The sequence below is a fragment of the Mugil cephalus genome, chromosome 15, assembly GCF_022458985.1.
Source record: "Mugil cephalus isolate CIBA_MC_2020 chromosome 15, CIBA_Mcephalus_1.1, whole genome shotgun sequence".
In the NCBI taxonomy this organism is placed as follows: domain Eukaryota; kingdom Metazoa; phylum Chordata; class Actinopteri; order Mugiliformes; family Mugilidae; genus Mugil; species Mugil cephalus.
In genome coordinates, this window is record NC_061784.1 from 2,765,660 (window position 1) to 2,783,435 (window position 17,776).

General features: G+C 39.7%; 1 protein-coding gene across 3 annotated transcripts in view; it reads right to left on the reverse strand.

Moving 5' to 3' along the window:
• Window positions 1–680: 680 nt before the first annotated feature.
• mink1 (misshapen-like kinase 1) overlaps window positions 681–17,776 on the reverse strand; it is a 29,118-nt gene continuing 12,022 nt past the window's right edge. Inside the window, exons 12-32 of one of the 3 annotated variants that reach the window (XM_047607168.1) lie at window positions 16,323–16,430; window positions 15,748–15,834; window positions 13,880–14,056; window positions 13,622–13,792; window positions 13,036–13,302; window positions 12,565–12,644; window positions 12,344–12,447; window positions 12,155–12,246; window positions 11,858–11,881; window positions 11,295–11,446; window positions 11,023–11,140; window positions 10,012–10,128; window positions 9,636–9,747; window positions 8,581–8,730; window positions 7,893–8,036; window positions 7,486–7,620; window positions 7,250–7,350; window positions 6,982–7,131; window positions 6,737–6,896; window positions 6,492–6,631; window positions 681–5,831 (exon numbers count right to left, since the gene is read on the reverse strand). In XM_047607168.1, the coding sequence (XP_047463124.1) occupies window positions 5,748–5,831; window positions 6,492–6,631; window positions 6,737–6,896; window positions 6,982–7,131; window positions 7,250–7,350; window positions 7,486–7,620; window positions 7,893–8,036; window positions 8,581–8,730; window positions 9,636–9,747; window positions 10,012–10,128; window positions 11,023–11,140; window positions 11,295–11,446; window positions 11,858–11,881; window positions 12,155–12,246; window positions 12,344–12,447; window positions 12,565–12,644; window positions 13,036–13,302; window positions 13,622–13,792; window positions 13,880–14,056; window positions 15,748–15,834; window positions 16,323–16,430 (2,673 nt within the window). In that variant the 3' untranslated portion in view covers window positions 681–5,747. The remainder of the gene's footprint in view (window positions 5,832–6,491; window positions 6,632–6,736; window positions 6,897–6,981; window positions 7,132–7,249; window positions 7,351–7,485; window positions 7,621–7,892; window positions 8,037–8,580; window positions 8,731–9,635; window positions 9,748–10,011; window positions 10,129–11,022; window positions 11,141–11,294; window positions 11,447–11,857; window positions 11,882–12,154; window positions 12,247–12,343; window positions 12,448–12,564; window positions 12,645–13,035; window positions 13,303–13,621; window positions 13,793–13,879; window positions 14,057–15,747; window positions 15,835–16,322; window positions 16,431–17,776) is intronic. The other 2 variants (XM_047607169.1, XM_047607170.1) reach the window with 2 other exon arrangements.

A 17,776-nucleotide genomic window follows, 5' to 3' on the forward strand; every position in this document is an offset into this window, starting at 1 on the left:
TAACTTCACTACATCTATCAAGACTGGCATGCTTTGGCAAAAACTGCTCAAAATAACTTGCATAAAATACCAAATATAAGTTCGTTTTTGATCTAAACAGGCTACTTGGATGGTTTTAACCCAATATAACCATCAACATTGTCTGTTTGATCACATGTGTGGTAAGAACCTGAACACTTATGATCTTAAATATTATGATAATGTGTAATTTAGTATCTTCATAAATATATTATTGATCACTGACAATAGAATCACATGGTTCAGGTAGGGAATGTAAGTGAAATTGATGTTTTCGTCTTCAGCCACAAGGGGGTGCTGCAACTCACTCTTCATCTCTGACTCAGTGACGATGAAGCGATTTGTCTCCAAAAACGACATGAATAAATGACATAAATATAATCATAAATATAAAAATTAGTTTTCTGTGTAATAGTTTAGTAGTAAAAGTGATCAAGTGACAGGGACAAGTTCCAGAGGAGGATACTGGCACCATGATGTGGTTTAACACTGAAGTACATTTTTACTTCGTCCACTGCCATAGGGATTATTAAGTATGACAGTTATTACTTTGGAGAGTCACTAATAATCACTCTAGTGATAATAGCTTAAGAGATGGAATTAAAATACAATGTCATAAACAGCTTTCACGGTACAAAGAAAGACAGTTGATTCAGACTAAGTGAGATCAAGGTATTTTATTTTTCAAACAATCTGTAGTAAGACATGAATTCATTCAACACAATCTCTTGAAAGTTTAAAGTTTATCAGTCTATGAAATACAATCTGGAGTTAACCTCTCACAAGTAACACAGACGCGCGCACACTATAACATTGCAAAGATGTTAACGTCTTTAAAAAAAAAAAAAAAAGTCATTGAAAAAGAATATTAGATATCGTAGTTCTGTCAAAGATCCATGTCATCTTAGAGCTCCCCAAAGTTTGATCTGCCACACTCTCAGCTACAGCTGCTAATCCATTCGTAGTGATTAGAAATACAAGCTATGAGAGAAGAATGCCTGGTCAGAATATTATCTATCATCAGTCTATAGATACTTTAGAGTTTGTGAAGGCAGTTTCTGGGATGGTACTAATATAACAAGCAACAGGTGATTGTGTTGAACCAACAGAGAAAAGCAACTCTTTCTTGTGATCACAAACGAAATAAAAGGTACAGAAAGATTCACACACAAATCCGCCTACATGTAGTCTGCCAAAGGCCACTGAAGATTCACTACCTGCAAGTCACAATGAGATGGACAGTCAGGGTTTTGATTTGTTTAAATGCATGTATTGCTTATAATAAAACACCATCTCTCAGGATAATGCTCCAAAACTACAACTCAGCAGCGCCAACTTCTGGTGACCAGTTTTCATCTTGGCTGTTCAGAGCTGACTTGCTGACATGAATTCAGCGACCAATCTGGAGTGAAACTGATGCAAATTTCCCGAAACCTGTGTGAGTTGTGAGATTCAGCTCTTTTGAAGGCCCCGTGGCACCAAACGAAACGCTCTCACATCTTAAGGTGCTTTTAGGGAAATTGACAAGTGCTCTTCTGTGTTTCAAACTGCAGCGCATTATAGAAATGAATGCAGCGTAAAATAAAACAAGCTTAATATTTTTAACCTGACTTACTAAAACATATAGTGAGCCTTAAGAGTTTTTACTTAATATAACTGCAATGCTTGGAGAAGTGCAGTTATGATAATGACATAAATGATTACATGGCTTTTGTTTTCTTCAACATTTTTTTTTTTTTTGTAAAGGCAGCGTAATTTGTTAATTTAATTTTACAGTGTTTAGTTGTATACTACCTGTGTACTGTTTGTGCATTGTACATTTTATTTAATTAAACTGCAAAGCAACTAGAAGGTGGACTAAGACTTTTTTAAAAATAGTAAGACAATACTGGATTGGACTCATAGGTTGAGATTCATAACTGATTCATTGCGTTTCATATTCATTATTTTGTCAAAATGTTTTCTTAGCAATGTGCAATATGGTGACTGTAATGTATTTAGCCAAAGAAATACAGCATTAGTTTAAGATGGTTTGAAACCAACCATTTAAAGAAATGCTGCACAAGTTTGACAGTGACAAACAGTTAATCACATTTTTTGTCATCATCAATTAAAATGTTACGATTGTTACAGCTGCCCTAATCACAAAAAGGAATTTATCAGACTAGGCACAGGTCCAGAGGCAGCAATACCCCCCCAACACCTGTAAACAGGCATTGATGTGTATTATTATACATGTTGTCAACAACTAATTATTGACTCAGGCTCCATATTTTTAACTACATACTTAATAAATGCGCTTTTCACTTGCTAAAGGCTGCCTGTTTTTGTACATTTCCAAAGCCCAGAGCTCCACAACGAGGACCATTAGGCCCGTTACATCTGCACCGCAACGCCCTCATGATGATCCCCGTCATCACCTGAGAATATTAACAGCCTGTCAACTCCATGTAGGCAATTAACACCAGAGGCCAGATCCAACACCAATCTGTGAGTCACCACAATTGTGTGAATCACAGCCACATCTGACTCTTCTGGTCACAAGAGGACAGACTTCTATCTCTGTCTAGATAACGCAACAGAGGCTCTGCAGCATCCGTCCACATACACACAGCTGACTACTCGCTTAACTAGACCTTAGACTGGTTTCACGCTGACGACTTTAACGACTGATCAAATGAAGAAGAAAAAAATCCATCTCTGTTACACTCAATTATAGCTTTGATCTCTGCCTTAAAATACATTGTGCTTAGATTAATAGAGTGGAACACGTTATATATAAATACAAATCTGTCATGTAGATGTACATTCACTTTTATTTCTCAATATAGACTAATTTACATGATTTATAAAATAGGCTTCTCAGAATATATCAAGCTACTCTCCACACTACGAGATTACACAGTCAACACCATTAAGAATTATTTCGTCTTTGCAGCATCAACCTACATTTTCTGAGTGCACATCATACAGTGAGTTTAATTTGATTTGCAAACAACAACTAAGTTTTCTCTACAAACATGTTCATGGCTTTTCTCTATGCTGGCTCCCACTGTGAGTAGATAGTGTTATACATTACACTGGATTCATTACACAACTTTTTTATTATTGCAACTTTCAGAATGGATTATCATCTGTTTATCATTTTAAGTTTTTACATGTGGTGCCAAACAAGCATAACAAGTCCATCTAAGGGATATTCTGGATTTGACTTAAGTGCACTTAACTGGCACATAACACTAATCATAACGAGGGAGCGAATATATTTGTGCCTCTTCTTCATGTGATTTCAAGTAAGAGACAAGTGGGGGTAGGGCACTCACAACCCTTCCTAAACTCTCTCACCTTCCCAACTCCAAGGCACTGCTTAAACTGTAAACATGGCAGATTGATAAAAAAAAAAACTATTTTGATGATAAAAAGCATGGGTGCCAGAGCGCCTGGTGGATTGTAATTGAGAAATTTGAAATGTGGTTCATGGCACGTAAAATATATTTAAGAATAAAAACACATTCACTTAAGGGGCAAACAACTTTGATACAGTACTGTATCATCTATTTCAATGGCTTACATGCACACCAAAGTATCTTCTTCAGATATATTTGTATGTTTACTGACATGAAAGTGCTTTCTATCCCCGTTTACAAGTCGTTTTATAATATCCCCATTTAGTTAACCATCTATCTGTATACCTTTTGATTAAACACTCTCAGCCCTGAACGTATGCTTCATTCTTGAAAGCTTTCTTTTTGATAAAATATATCCTCATCTTGAAGGGTGAGCTTAAGCAGACCATCCACTAATCACTAACCAAGATTCCTTTCCAAAGAATTTTCATTGCCAGCAATCTTAAAGTGACTTCAAAACATTCACCTGTACAGAGGAAAGTGCTGCTGCGACTCACTGAGCAAAACTTTTCATTCGTCAAGCTACTTCCTGCTTCACCCTCATACTTTACTGTATTGTCTGGTGTAAGAGCACACAATATCTCACTTATGCAGCAAAGTACACAGTTAATTTCCGTGTGCACTAGTGAAAAAAAAGAAAAAAACAAAAAACAAAAAAACAAAAAAGCAGCACAAAAAAAAATATTATTCACTTTTTGGATCTCTATACTGATAGGAACCTTGGTTAGTGATTAGCAGGAATAGTTTCTTCTTCACTATCTATAGTCGCCATTTTACTCTCTTCTTACTTTGGCCTTGAACCATACCCCTGTTGCAAAATATAGTGTGAACTTTGGCAGAATGTATAGATATAAAATATATTAAGTCTCGTGAGTTCCAGCCGTGTTTTCCAAAGTGCCTGATGAGTTGGAGTCCTCTGTGGCGGCAGAGTCCCCACACATTAAATCTTTCTACTGGCCCAAGACAAATATGAACTATACCACACAGAGAGCTGTTCTACTGCAATTCTCTGGACAAACACGTCTCACAAGAAGATCCACGCTAACAAAATCATCTAAGAACTAAAATATAATACAGTAGAGTAGATCACTGTGGGAGGAGGCTAACACAGCCTCCTCCCACATTTCTCAAACAACGTCCTCCTTTAGTGACAAACCTCCTGTCCCATCTCTCCTCTCCAGAGTTGTCATCTTACTTGGTAACTACTAGCTAAATACACAAACTCCCCCTGTCAAAGACTTCACAAGAAGAGTATATATTGCAATATAATGGCAATATAATTACAGTAAAATTAAGAATACCAGTAGGCTAATACCAATACAGAATCACTACATATAAATATCAAATTTGTGTATTTCATAAAACAAAAAGTTTAGATACAAGCCTGATGAGACAAATAATTAATGGTTTTACCTTAACTGGAAAAAAGGCAAAGCGCGGAATTTCACATAATGAGACTTTAGAATAGTTTTATTATTTATTTTTGATCTGAAATTGTCTTTGCTTTTCAAGAATTCAAGGCTTAGTTGCTGTGATTAAGAGTTGCAACTTAATTAGAAAAAGAAAGGAAAAGCAGGACTTCTGGTTACTGTCTACTGTTGATAACTGAAAAGATTTAAACAAGCCGCTTTGCCCTGATCTTGAATGTCCCTTTGTAATTAATGTGTGTGCTAAATCCTCCCTTGAAGCCTCCCTGAAACTGTAGGGGCCCTAAAACATTGGGGACCACAGGCCACTGTACATGGGCATTCCAGCATTATATTTATCTGATGTCCGTGTGAACGACGGCTGAATGATTCATTTCTAAGAGTCAGGCGCTATCTATTTACAGCTTCATTTTGACATACAGTATAGATAAATAATGCCTTCCTCAAAATGTACTGTGGAACCATCAAGGAATGTTAACATACTTCACAATAAGGAACTAAATAGTTACGACTGAACACAGGTCCACCAAGTAAATTAAATCAAGACAAGAATATATACAGTACAAATTAATAGATGGTATTAACATTTGAAGCTCTTCAGAAATCTTTCTTGATTCCAGGGATAATGTTTTCAGGGGGCCTCAGTAGAAACTGCATTTTAAGGAGTGTAGGCCTGGAATGGATTTAGAGATTGTTGGTGCATGTGGGTATTTGTCTGTGAGACTATATGTTTGTGTGTGTTTGTCTTTGGAGCATGAGTGCTTGAGTGTAAGCAGGCTAGAGATTAAGAGAAAGAGAAGTTCACATTTGTGTGCATGCGTTAGCAAGAATTTCAGATGCACTTCCTTCTATGAGCCCTGCTGGGTTCCACACACTGACCAGAGCATCTGCTCCTTCACCAGTTCATGATGCAGTTTCTGTTCAAGGTCATGAAGTACACCTGGCTGCTGCCTCCAGACCGCACTGAGGCAAAGAACACCTGAGGAACAGCAGAGGCACACAGGACAAGCATATCAGAAAAACACTGTATGATGATGTCAACTTACATTAACTGGCTACATGGAGAACCCGTCATAAAAAGATACAGTGGAGACAAAGCTTGTGTAACATTTCTGGTCCATGTACTACATCCAGTATCTTATTAGCTTAGCTTAAGGTAATCAACACTGCTCTTCACATGTATGGAAGCTGTAACCCCACTGTTTCGTCTGGTTTTTATATAACTGTTGTCCTTGTCCACTTGCTTTTGTACTCTGTAATTGTTCAGCACACTGAGCACTATTTCAGGAATGAGTTACATAAATAAAGTTATCATCTGGTGGCTGAATAACTTAGCTTGTTATATCCTGGGACCAGTTCTTGCTGAAGGCAGTGACAATCTGAGGTCTGGTCATCAGTGAAGTTGCCAGGCAACCAATGGAGACATGCTACTCCTTGTAAAACCACAACTTTCCCTTTTTATCCTTTGGTTCTCTGCTGATTAAACAAATGGGCTAACCAGCTGTAGAATCTAGTTTCATATTTAGCGTACAGCCAGAAGACTAATATTGATTTTCTTCAGTTGTTGATAAAAAGGCTTCTATTGGTGACCTTAGAGTTATTGTTCTTAAGTTTTCATGCAAGTGTTTCTGTCTCTTACCTTGTCATTTCTCTCACAAAGGAACTTCAGCCTCTGAGCCCTTTTGTGCATGAAGACACCGTCCAGGTGGCCAGTCTCCACTGATCGGATCTCAATGGCCTTTTCTCCCCATCCCATGATCTGATTTGAGCAGATATGAGCTGCAGAGCAACGTGTTAACATTAATAGAGGCCGAGCTACTTAAGAGTTGAACACATGAGACATCCATTTTTATCCAAGTGCACACTGCTGGGTTCGTCTCATACCAACAGAAGTGGGCATCTCGCCCCACTGCAGGACGACATCCTTGATGATGCGTCCATAGGTGTTGACATAGACGCCCTCATCCTCGTAGCACAGCAGCATCTCCATGCCATCTGAGCTGGGCAGGAACACAATCGCATGTGGGGTCACATGGCTCTGGATCTGTGAGAGTCAAACGGGGGGGGGGGGTTAATTCATCTTGTTTAATATCTCCCAAACACTGCTATCTGACAGTTGCCCCACTTACATGAACAGGGATGTAAATGTCATAATTGTTTCCAGAGTCCACGTCAATAGCGTGGAAGCCAGCACATGAACCATAGATAACCTTCAACCTCTGACCTTCCTCCACTGTCAGGTCCACAAGGACGGGCCTGTGTGGCAGGTCCGCAAAAGACTAGTGTAAAGGGGCACAGGGGAAGAGAAAGGAGAGTGAGTAGACGATAAACTTGAATGCTCTTGATGTAGACTGATCCCATATAACTGACCCCGCTCATAGGAAAAGGGAGACTTACCTTGAAGGCCATGAATTTATGATAGGGTTTGGGCGCCCAAGCATAAACTTCCACCGCATTCTTCAAAGCAATCACCAGGAACTTTATCCTCTCATATTTCACTACACAGAACAACCACAAAGGCCATCTGGTATTAGACACTAGTGATCAATAATTCACTATGCCAAATGCATTCATCAGAATTTGTATGGAGTGGAATAGACAGCAGCAATAAATAGCGACTATCTGTCACTCACCGACTTTGTAGTGTACACAACCCTCCATTTCCCCCACAGTGGTCCAGCCTTGCTTCTTTTCCACCTCAGGGTCATTGTGGAGTATTTTATTCCTCAGCCACGCCAGATAGTAAACACGCACTTTGTTTTTCTTGCCTTGAGAGACAAATGAGGAGACATACAATATTACCAGATCTTACTACATCTGACGAAAATATCAACAATATTGTTTTCATCTATATTAACTCTACCATACTGTATCCTGCCAAGTTAAAAATACGAAATGAAATTATTGCTTTGAAAATATCCGCCCAATTTGGCTTCCAATATCTGGGATCCCTTTACAGAGAGTCATCTTATGCCAAAAAGCACAGTCAGCCTTAACCAACTGTAGTGAGAGCAGACTGGCAGTGAGCCACAGTTCTGACCTGATATGGTGATGAGCAGGTTGAGGCCTTCCAGGACGTCCATCTGTTGGAATCTGCGGGAGTTGATGAGGGGGTAAACCTTGCCCTGACCACTACGGTCCAGAAGCTTCAAACCGTTCTCTGTGCCTACCAACAGGTTCACACCTGGGGACACACACATGCAAGAATAAACAGATATTTTTTTGAATAGAATAATTGAAATTTCTGTCTCTCTACAAGTCACAGCTAAAAACAGTTCTGCAGGACACCTGTGTTGTAACTCTCTTGTCTACCGTGCTTATATTTCCCATTGCAATTGCAGATTGAGTTTGTCAAATACAAATAAAACTGTGCTGAAAATGTTTTCCTTTTGTACATAAAAAGAGTCATCACATGGCACACTACTACTCTCATTCACTCTCTCAAATTCTTAATGTCACAGTGACGGAATTAAAAGTGCAACACCAGCACACATTTAATTTCTTAGTTAAATGTTTTCAGTTTCAATCATGTTTGCCACCAGTGTGCTTGAAAAAGCTAGAGATAAAAAGTTAAAAAACTAACTAACTAATAGATGTGCAGCACATCCAATAATCCAACTGACCATATTTCCAAATGTATATATAGCATAATTAATTAATAATTAATGATCAGTGAGCTGAAGCTAACCATCCACCTTAATCATTTTTAGCACTGAACTTGTTCTCACCCCAGAGTGCAGCACACAGGATCTCTGAGTTGAACCTCTTCTTGTACTTGCGGATCTCAGGTGTGTCATTGGGGGGCCGTGTGTTGGTGGGATTGACATTCACCATGGATCCTTTCCTGACCTCCATCTTCAGCTGCTCAAACCTGGAGCCTATACGAAGAGGCACCAAGGGGAAGGTATTAATTATAGGGTTGTCAAATTTAACATGTTAACATGGATTAATCCATCATCATGATTTATCTCATTCAAATTTTTAACGCAATTAACCCATATGCAGCAGAGTGACTCTGAATGTCTCCGGCAACGCTTTTCAGACAGTTTGTCCCAGTAGAGTTAATGCTGTACATGTTCAAATGTGCAGTTGATCCAGGGGTTTTCTCTTTACCAAAGCACTTCCACTTTACAATACCGCATTAACTTGGTGCATACATTAGTCTGGGATTATGCTAGCATTTCAGCTTGAGGCAAATCGAGATAAAGACAAGCTGGCAATGCTGACTTTAAATATCTGGCCACTCCTGCAACCACTGTTCACTGTGAGACTGTTGTTAAAAAAGAAGCAGTCAGCTCTCCTCTCGGACAATGTCAACAAGTTAGCTCATCTTAGCTGCTCAAAGAGGAGGAACAAGGCCACATTAATGTGAAGAAATGTTGGTTTAAAAAAGGAGACAAAAAGTTGCTTCACGTTGTTTTGTTGAAACAGTCATATTTCCTTCTTTCTTGAGTCTGTTTGCCCAAGCAAAATGAAACGCGATTGATATAGATTAAAAATGAATGAAATTTAATTGTGATTAATCAAAATTAATCCACAGCAACCCTGTGATTAATCTTATTAAAATTTTTAATCATTTGACAGCTAATTAATTCAACAGGTTCCACCAAGACAAGTTATAGTTTGTTGCTTTTAATTATATTCTGTTAATAAGGGGCATTGTCCTAAAACCTATGTTGTAATAGCACCAAAAGTAGTCAATACTTTTGATTTCAGGTGTAGCTTCCTCGTTACTAGAATTGCAAGGAGAGGCTACTGGACATTTGCAAAGCTTCTGACTTACCGCTGATGGACATGTTATCCTCTGTACCTCCTGGTGACTGGTACATTCCCAGATCAACAAAGGTGGTAAAGGAAGACTTGCCAGATGCTTTAACCAAACCTCTGGACTGATACTGAAGGAGCAGAGAGAGTAGATGAGTTAGACAGTGCTTGAGCAAACATCGTGTCTATGGAGATTTTATATTGTATAACTAAACATTAAAGATTGATTTTGTGACATCAAGACCATTATAGGATGATGATAGTGCACTAACAAACTGAAGTGACTATCTGATCTGTTATGGGTGGCCCTTCAAGGCTCAAATGATGGCGAAATGGAACACATAAAAATAAACTAGGAATTTAGGACTGATATACTTAGCATCAGCAAAACTTACATCATAAACAGAGTCCTTCCCAGGGGAGGAGTGAGTCGCTGAATCAGTGGGGGAGTGAGAGGGCTGCACCACATCTGGCAAGTTAGTGTATCCATTATGGCTCCGCTTCTCTGGGGTCTTCAGGTAAAATAAACACACACACACACACACACACACACACATATGAACACAAACACGTAATGGCACATAATGACGCGTCAGACATAGATCTAGGCTGCCCTGCTGCGTTCTCAGTTTTTGATAGTATTAAATGTATGCTTTTCACAAACTGTACATATATGATGATCTCTAAGAAAGATCCAGATTAAATCAGGGTCTACTTTATGAAGCTATTTGGAAGCTACACTTTCTAATTTTCTATAACCATATCTTATGCAAACCAAGGGAAGGAGGAGGAAACTGTGAAGACTCATTTGTACAACATCATGAAATGAGTCCTTGACATTATTTACAGGCCATTCTAGTCTAAAGCTACAGCTTTTACTGTTCTAATGTGTTGAGTGCTGCAGCGTCAGTGAGACTTGTCAGAAAACTTGCTTTAAAAGCAGAAAGCATATTTCACTTTATGAGTGAAAGTAATCAAAATTCTTCTTCTGTGTGCAACTATTGCACTTTAGCAAAGGTGACACTTCTCACATTCAACTCATTATGAGCCACCGACGGAGGTATGATGTCATATGGCTGTCTCTGCAAATACTGAGATGTCTGCCAAGCTAACTGCAGTTGGCATAAAGGTGGCTTCAGGCAATGTATGAAATAAAAAAAATAAAAAATGGCCCGAAAGTCACCAACTACACATGAGAATAAATAAGCTGTGGCTAGAAGATGCTATAAGACTTTAGAAGTACCTTATTAAACATGTGTAGGAAACATAACATACTGTCTCTGATGAGTTGATGGGAACAACGTGGACCAAGTACCCTTCTCTTGCTGCTTTTTAATCCTCATGTTTGTTAATTTCCCAATGAAGCTCCAATGCATTTTAGGCATCATAACAGAAAGATGACTTACTCTCTGCACCAACATGGTCTGATCCCCATAGCCTCCAGCTTGCTCTCCTTCTACCCCCTCGCCCTCATCTTCATGAACAACCATGGTGTTGACTGAATCAGTGTCTGCGTCCCTGTGGCTGAAGGAAAAGAATCAAGGACTAAGCAAAGACTGTCAGCTTTATAAGGGAAATGTGGACATTCGACAGAAACACTGAATTCTATATTTCAAAATAATACGGATGCAAAAAACATTTTGTTTCTTCCTGAACTGTCAGTATTTGTTGGTGTTACCGATCTGTGGGGCTTTCTTCCTCCTCTGCTCCCTCGCCACTCTCACTTTCTTCACTACTCTCGCTGCTCTCTGAAGACGAGGAATAATCATTGGCCTTGACCGGGGGCCTTGGTGGCTCCTCAGCACGTTCCTTGGCAAAAAGGCCATGGTCCTGCACACACATCCACCAACGCTTACTTTAGGAATTAATTTAAAATGTACCTTAAACATGATTTATAAGCAGAACAAAGAAGCAAAATAAGGCAGGACTAATGTATGCAGACTGACATAAAGACAACCCAAACACAACAGAAGATGAGGGGGGCATTATGAAGAGGAGTTCAGCAATCCATCGGTAAGCTACTTGGAATGGTTACGAGGCAAACAGCAACAGAATAAATGCAAATACATTAAAAAGGCTGTTATATAAGGAAAGGAATTTCATTCAAACACGGGAAATGATTTACCCGATAGTGCAGAGCATGCCTATCTGTATGAATATTGTACAGCTAATGAACGCAAATACAAGCTCATGCATGAACAATGAGCATCGTACAACACAGGAAGACACAGTGATACTAACCTCCCCTATAGCTCTTTTGTAACTCTGCATATTTGATGTAAAGTCAACAAACAGGGATTTGAGAAAAGGAGATACATGAGTAGAGCCTGAAGTGCTAATGTACAGAGAAAATCTTTAGTTAGTATACTAGAAGTCTATTTAGATAGCAGGTGCATTTAAGATCAAGCTAAGATTACCAATTTAGTTATTTCTATACTTTTAACAGCTTGTATGAGACACAGACTCATTCAGTACATTTTCCAAGGAGGGGCTAGTGAAAGACAGCCAATGTAAGTTTTGTCTGAAAGCACCACTTACAGCAGGGCGTCCAGGACGGGAGGAGGTTCGAGACTCCCCCGGCTTATGACGACTGTCATGAGAGAGAATGGGTGAATCCATTTTAGAGGAACCTAAAAATAAAACAAATTGGTAGAGTCTAGTTATAACTCTGTTATCAGGCTGCAAAGAATCGGCTGAAAAAATGGCAATGGGGAGGCAGGGACTCACTGAGAATACGATGCCTCTCTAGAGAGCCAGTCTGGGGTAGATTGGATATGATGCTCATACTGTCTCCTCTCTCCCAGCGATCATTGCGGCTGAGATCTGGATTACTGCCACGAGGATAGAATGAGGATACAAATCAGTTATCTCAAGTTGTCATTACAACTTACCACCATTTAAAAAGACTCTAATTGAGGAAAATATCTGATCTAAGAGGTATTGATTACCTGGCTCTTACTGGATGCCTAATGCCAGAGGTTAAGTTGGTGTTAAGAGCTGTGGCAATGGAGGCTGTCCTCTGGGGAATCTGAGGACAGAAACATCATATTGTCACATTTACCAGTAGAAAGAAAATGAAGATGTTTTTCATATAATCATAATACAACACTTAATGAGCTATAACACTACTTTTCCAGATGCCATGTATATGGACATGTGGTCCAAGCCACACCTCTGTGAATTTATGTAGTAATGCACGTAATTCTAACACTCAACCGGTCAACAGTTTTAATGAGATGGAAGTAACTGTGTGAGGGCAGGGTTTTATTTCTTAAAAGGGAAACCTTTAAATGACAAACTGTAGTCCAACTGACATGACCCTTATTTGTAGATAAGAGAGTTGAGGAAAAAGTGCGAACTGGGGTTCTCTTTTGAGTTGTACACCTACTGCCGAGTCTAAACCATCCACTGAATCTGACCTTGGGTGGGAGTTCTACATCTGGCAGGCGGATCCAGGGGCCACGATCCTCTCGGATTTGATGTGCCTGTGGACCCGGGGTTTCAGAGGTTGGGTCTGAGTTCTGGCGTACCAGCTCTCTAGAGTGCATGGGGCGGGGTGTGGGGGTGAGGGAGGGATCCTGGGTGGGGAAGGCGGACATGGTCTTAGTGGGCTGGTCACAGAGGGACTGGGAGCGAGGGACAGGTGCAGCATAAGGCTTCAGAGGGACCAAGTGAGCCATCTGGAACTGCACAGGAGCAGCAGCAGCGGCAGCAGCAGCAGCACACCAGAAAGGGGGAGTAGCCGAGCAGAAGGAATGAGTGCATAAGACAGCCGGAGAAGAAGGTCGAAGTGTTGAAGAATGCATTGTTGTGTTTGAGTTTCAAGGTGAATTTGTAACACGTAGAAACAGTTAACAGGAGGAAAAAAAAGGAGGAAAAGAAGAAAAAGAGGGCATAAATAAGGAGGTATCGACAGTTAAGGATAAAGAAGTTCAAGGTTCAGAAACAGAAAGGCATAAGCAGTTGTATGTTTTGTTGTTATAATGAACAGCATCTTAAACCCACCTTGCCCTGCCCCCCTTGGGGTTCGACTGGCCTCTGCATTGGTGGAGTCTGTGCAGACTGGACCACTCCTGACTGACTGATTGAGTCGGAGCGTGACTGGATGGCAGTGTCAGAGACGGTGGTACAGATTTTAGGTGAACCCTGTCTGTTGAGCTTACTTCGCTCCTCCACCTGGAAAAGGAAAGGAGGGATTTACTCTGTACGGTGCAATAGTTTGACTGTGGAGTGTAATGCTTCAGATGTGGGTGAAATTTCTACCTCACGGGCCCAAGTGGGTTTGTTGTTAGGCTCCAGGTTTTTATTGTAGTGGTAAAGCTGGGGCTTCTTTTCTTGCTGTTGTTGTTGCAAAGACACCAGGTAGGCATGCTCCTGCTGCAGCTGCCTCTGCAGCCGCTCTGACTGACGCTGCTCCTCCAGCTGCTTGCGCTTATACTCCTGGGCAAAAAAAAACACACTATAGTCAAGATGTTGCTTCCCTAACAATGCACTCAACAGACAGGCCAGACCATTCATAAGCACATCTGCAAAATATGAGTTTTCAACTAAAGGTAGAGGTTTGCATTGTAGATGTCAAATGATAAATGTTTTGGGCTGTGTGATACAGAAGTACTCCTATTTCAGTACAGCACTCAATTACCTAACCACATGAAGAGAATATTGATCATGTCTGTAACTTGAGGTTTGTGTTCAATATAGACAGTGTGAAAATGAGTCAGTTGACTTATTGGTTTTTTCATTGTGAGATGTAGGCATGGGCCACCAAGCATACTGCCACTGCATTCATAAAGAAGCAAGGAAAAACAGAAACGTCAAAGCTTCTGAGATGAAAATGAGAGCCATGAGTCACCACAATATAGGCTGCACTGCACTTCTTTTATAAAACACCGAAATTAGATCAAGTGCCTGGTATAAAGTTACATTTTATACAATACGTTTGTGAAGGTTCTCAGTCATCCAGGTGTAGATGTAGATGTAAATATTGTATAAAACTGAAGTACCATGACTTGGATAATATCTAACAGCTTAGATGCAAATACTGAAAAACACCTTCCATAGTTAAATATATGTTGTACTCACCCAAAAAGGGGTGTTTTAAATGTATCACTACACTTAAATATACTTGTTCCAGAATGGAGAATAACATCTGTTCTATTCAGTGCTATTAATGAGCTGTAACTAATTTTCTGCACCTGTCAGTCAAAGCTGTCCAGTATTTCCTACTGAGTGTTGCCCATTGACGGATATTTTGCCAGCTAACCCCTTCACTGTGTAATGAAATGCATAACAGAAAACCATCTTATTTTGAAATAGCTTCAGAAAGTGTTTTGTTTGCAATTGCAGATAGAACTAAAATAGCGCAGGGAGCTGATGTACTGTATGTCTACAATTATGAACCAACACTTGTAAGGGCTGTGTAGAAATCTATTAGAATAGAATCTATTGTGTAGAAAACGCTCTATGAGGACAACTGGATGCTGTGTTCCAAGACAAATACAAAAATAGTGCTATAAAGAAAGTTGGTTACGAGGTGCATACACTGAACATTGCTCCGGCTGTGAGGACTGTTCCTAAGAGTTTGCTGAACACATCATCTTCTGTTAATTGCACTGACCCCCTAAAACTGCAGTGGGGGCAGTATTCTGTGGATGAGTCCATGCTCTGGTCCTTATTAAAACATGTATAAAGACAAAAATGTTGTATATCTTTGGAGGGTTATGTGAAAAATAGTCTCAGCTGCCTCCAACATACAGTTTATACTTTAGGTCTGGATTATTCCTCCTTCTACTCAACCTGAACAAAGAGTTCAATTCTTATTACAGCCAACTCCTACGTTCCACAGGAGGGAGCTAAAACAATAATGTCAGGAATGTGGCAATTTTACTATATAATGTAAGTAAGATACTTATACTCTCGGAACTGCCCCACAAATGTAGGTCATTGCATGTTTATAAACACTGCAGTGCTTGATTTATGAGAACAGAAGTAAGCCATCTTGATTGGTGAAATATAAGTCAGTGCTGATCACTTAACCTCCTTTATTGATGAGGTATTGTAACTAAGAGGTGAAGATGGAAACCTCTGTAGTCAAAATAAAAAATGATTAATGAGTAGTAAGTACTAATTACCATAAGCAGTGCCTGCTCCTGAAGCAACTGCTGCTGAAGGATTTCTAACTGCCGCTGCTCTTCCTCTAACTTATGTCTGATGAACTCCTGAGGAAAAGTGAGGAGGCAGGAATGATAAGTGTTAAGAAGCAGATAAGAGTTATGTAATGTCATTCCAGGAATAGAAATGTTTCTCTCATGCAGTAATAACTGTAAAAGTAGTATTCCTTCAAACAAAACAACACCATCATCAGGTTGTGATAAATCACTAGATTTAGAATGATTAAAACATATAGAAGTATACTGTGACTGAAGCCAGATATAAAATATGTATTTGGCCCTATTAGGTTATGGTGCTATGACGCCAGACTCTTGTTTTTCTGAGGGTAGACTGGAAGCAGAGCATAAGCGATGCAGAGAGCGCACCCACAGAAAACTCATCTCTGAGTAAATACACTAATTTAGACCCTTGCTGCTATGGCAACCTACTCATGGATTTTCACTACCAGAGCAACTTGCACAGTGTTGGTGTTGGACACACCCACACTTCACACCGATTGGATGATTACAGCCCCACGCCTCCTGTGGTTGGTTACCTGCTCCCTCTCTGCCAGCCTTCTATCTTCCTCGCGTCTCATATCGTCAAGTCTCCGATGGGGACCCTTTTCTTGCTGCCTCACCATATCTCGCTCTTTCCTCTGTTGCTGGGAGAGAAGAGTGACAGGGAAAAGAGAAATGAGCAGAGAGGCTCTGGCTGCACAGACGATTTTACCTGCATATAAGCAAATTTTCCCCTGCAGAAGAGTTGTATCTAGGGAGTAAAGGGAGCAGGATTGCAGGGCAGAGAAGAGAAGCAGATAAGATCGTTGGGAAGGTAAAGGGAGATTAGGACAATACCTCCTTAATGCAGGTAAACTACTGCAAGATATTTATAGCAACCAGGTGCAATTATGCGTGCCTTATTCAAATCCCACATAACTCCTAAAAGATTGCACAGTAACTAACCCAAGGTAACATAGGTATGTCTTTCAAACTCTTAAGCAGTATACTTGCCAAAAGGTAATGTCAGACATGATTTTAGAAAATGGTAACAGTGGGTGATGCAGCGGATATGTCACACTTTCTCTCAACTGCCACAATATTTACCCAATATTTGTATTTGCATATATACTTAATAATGACAACGAAAAATCAACAATAAAGATTTTTCTGTCCAGAAATGTTGTGGGTGAAGGCCTTAAAATAAAACATATAAAGACAAGCCAGGTCTGAGATTACCAACATGTGATAATAATCATTTGCTTCATGTTTGGTACTGTGAGGTACTACAGCTGGATATTGAGTACAATGTGAAGAGATGAAAAGATCACAGATACTGCCCAGGTCTATGAGCTGGGCTCCCACTTCAAATAATCTTCATTTCCTACTGTTGTTCCTTTATGTAACTATGAATGACAGTGAACAAAACTGTATGAAGACACACTTGTCAGAGTAGGTGACCTGATCCTTTGATCAGTACTTGGATATTTAGTCATGAGGCCTTTGAATTGGAGATAGGAATGTGTTGGCAATGGTACAGAGTACAGGTATGTTCTGTATGTAGTGCCTAGGTCTCCTTTTACAAACCTCAAAACCTAAGCTGTGCAAAGTATATCATGCTTTCATGTTTTTATATTTCATTACTTACGTTCATAGACAATGAAAGTGAAACATAAATGTTTTGCATTTCAGAAAGAAGCAAGGAGTGGCAATGAAAACGCTGGTGTCAAGATCATGGACTTGATAAAGAGCAAATAAAAGAGAGTGAATGAAGAGAAGTGGGATAGGTGACAAAACTCTTATCTTCATTGCTTAGTAGTTTTGCTTTCAATTTAAAACGTACAGACTTATAATAAATAACGTATAATATATAATGTACAATGATGTTCACTACGGGTAAATTGTACAAGAGTAAAATGATTATAGAATGAGGAATCTGTTGTGGTACTAAGTGCAGTATGCTACTGATCAGATTTGCTCAAATAAATCACAAACACCTGACAACAAAATG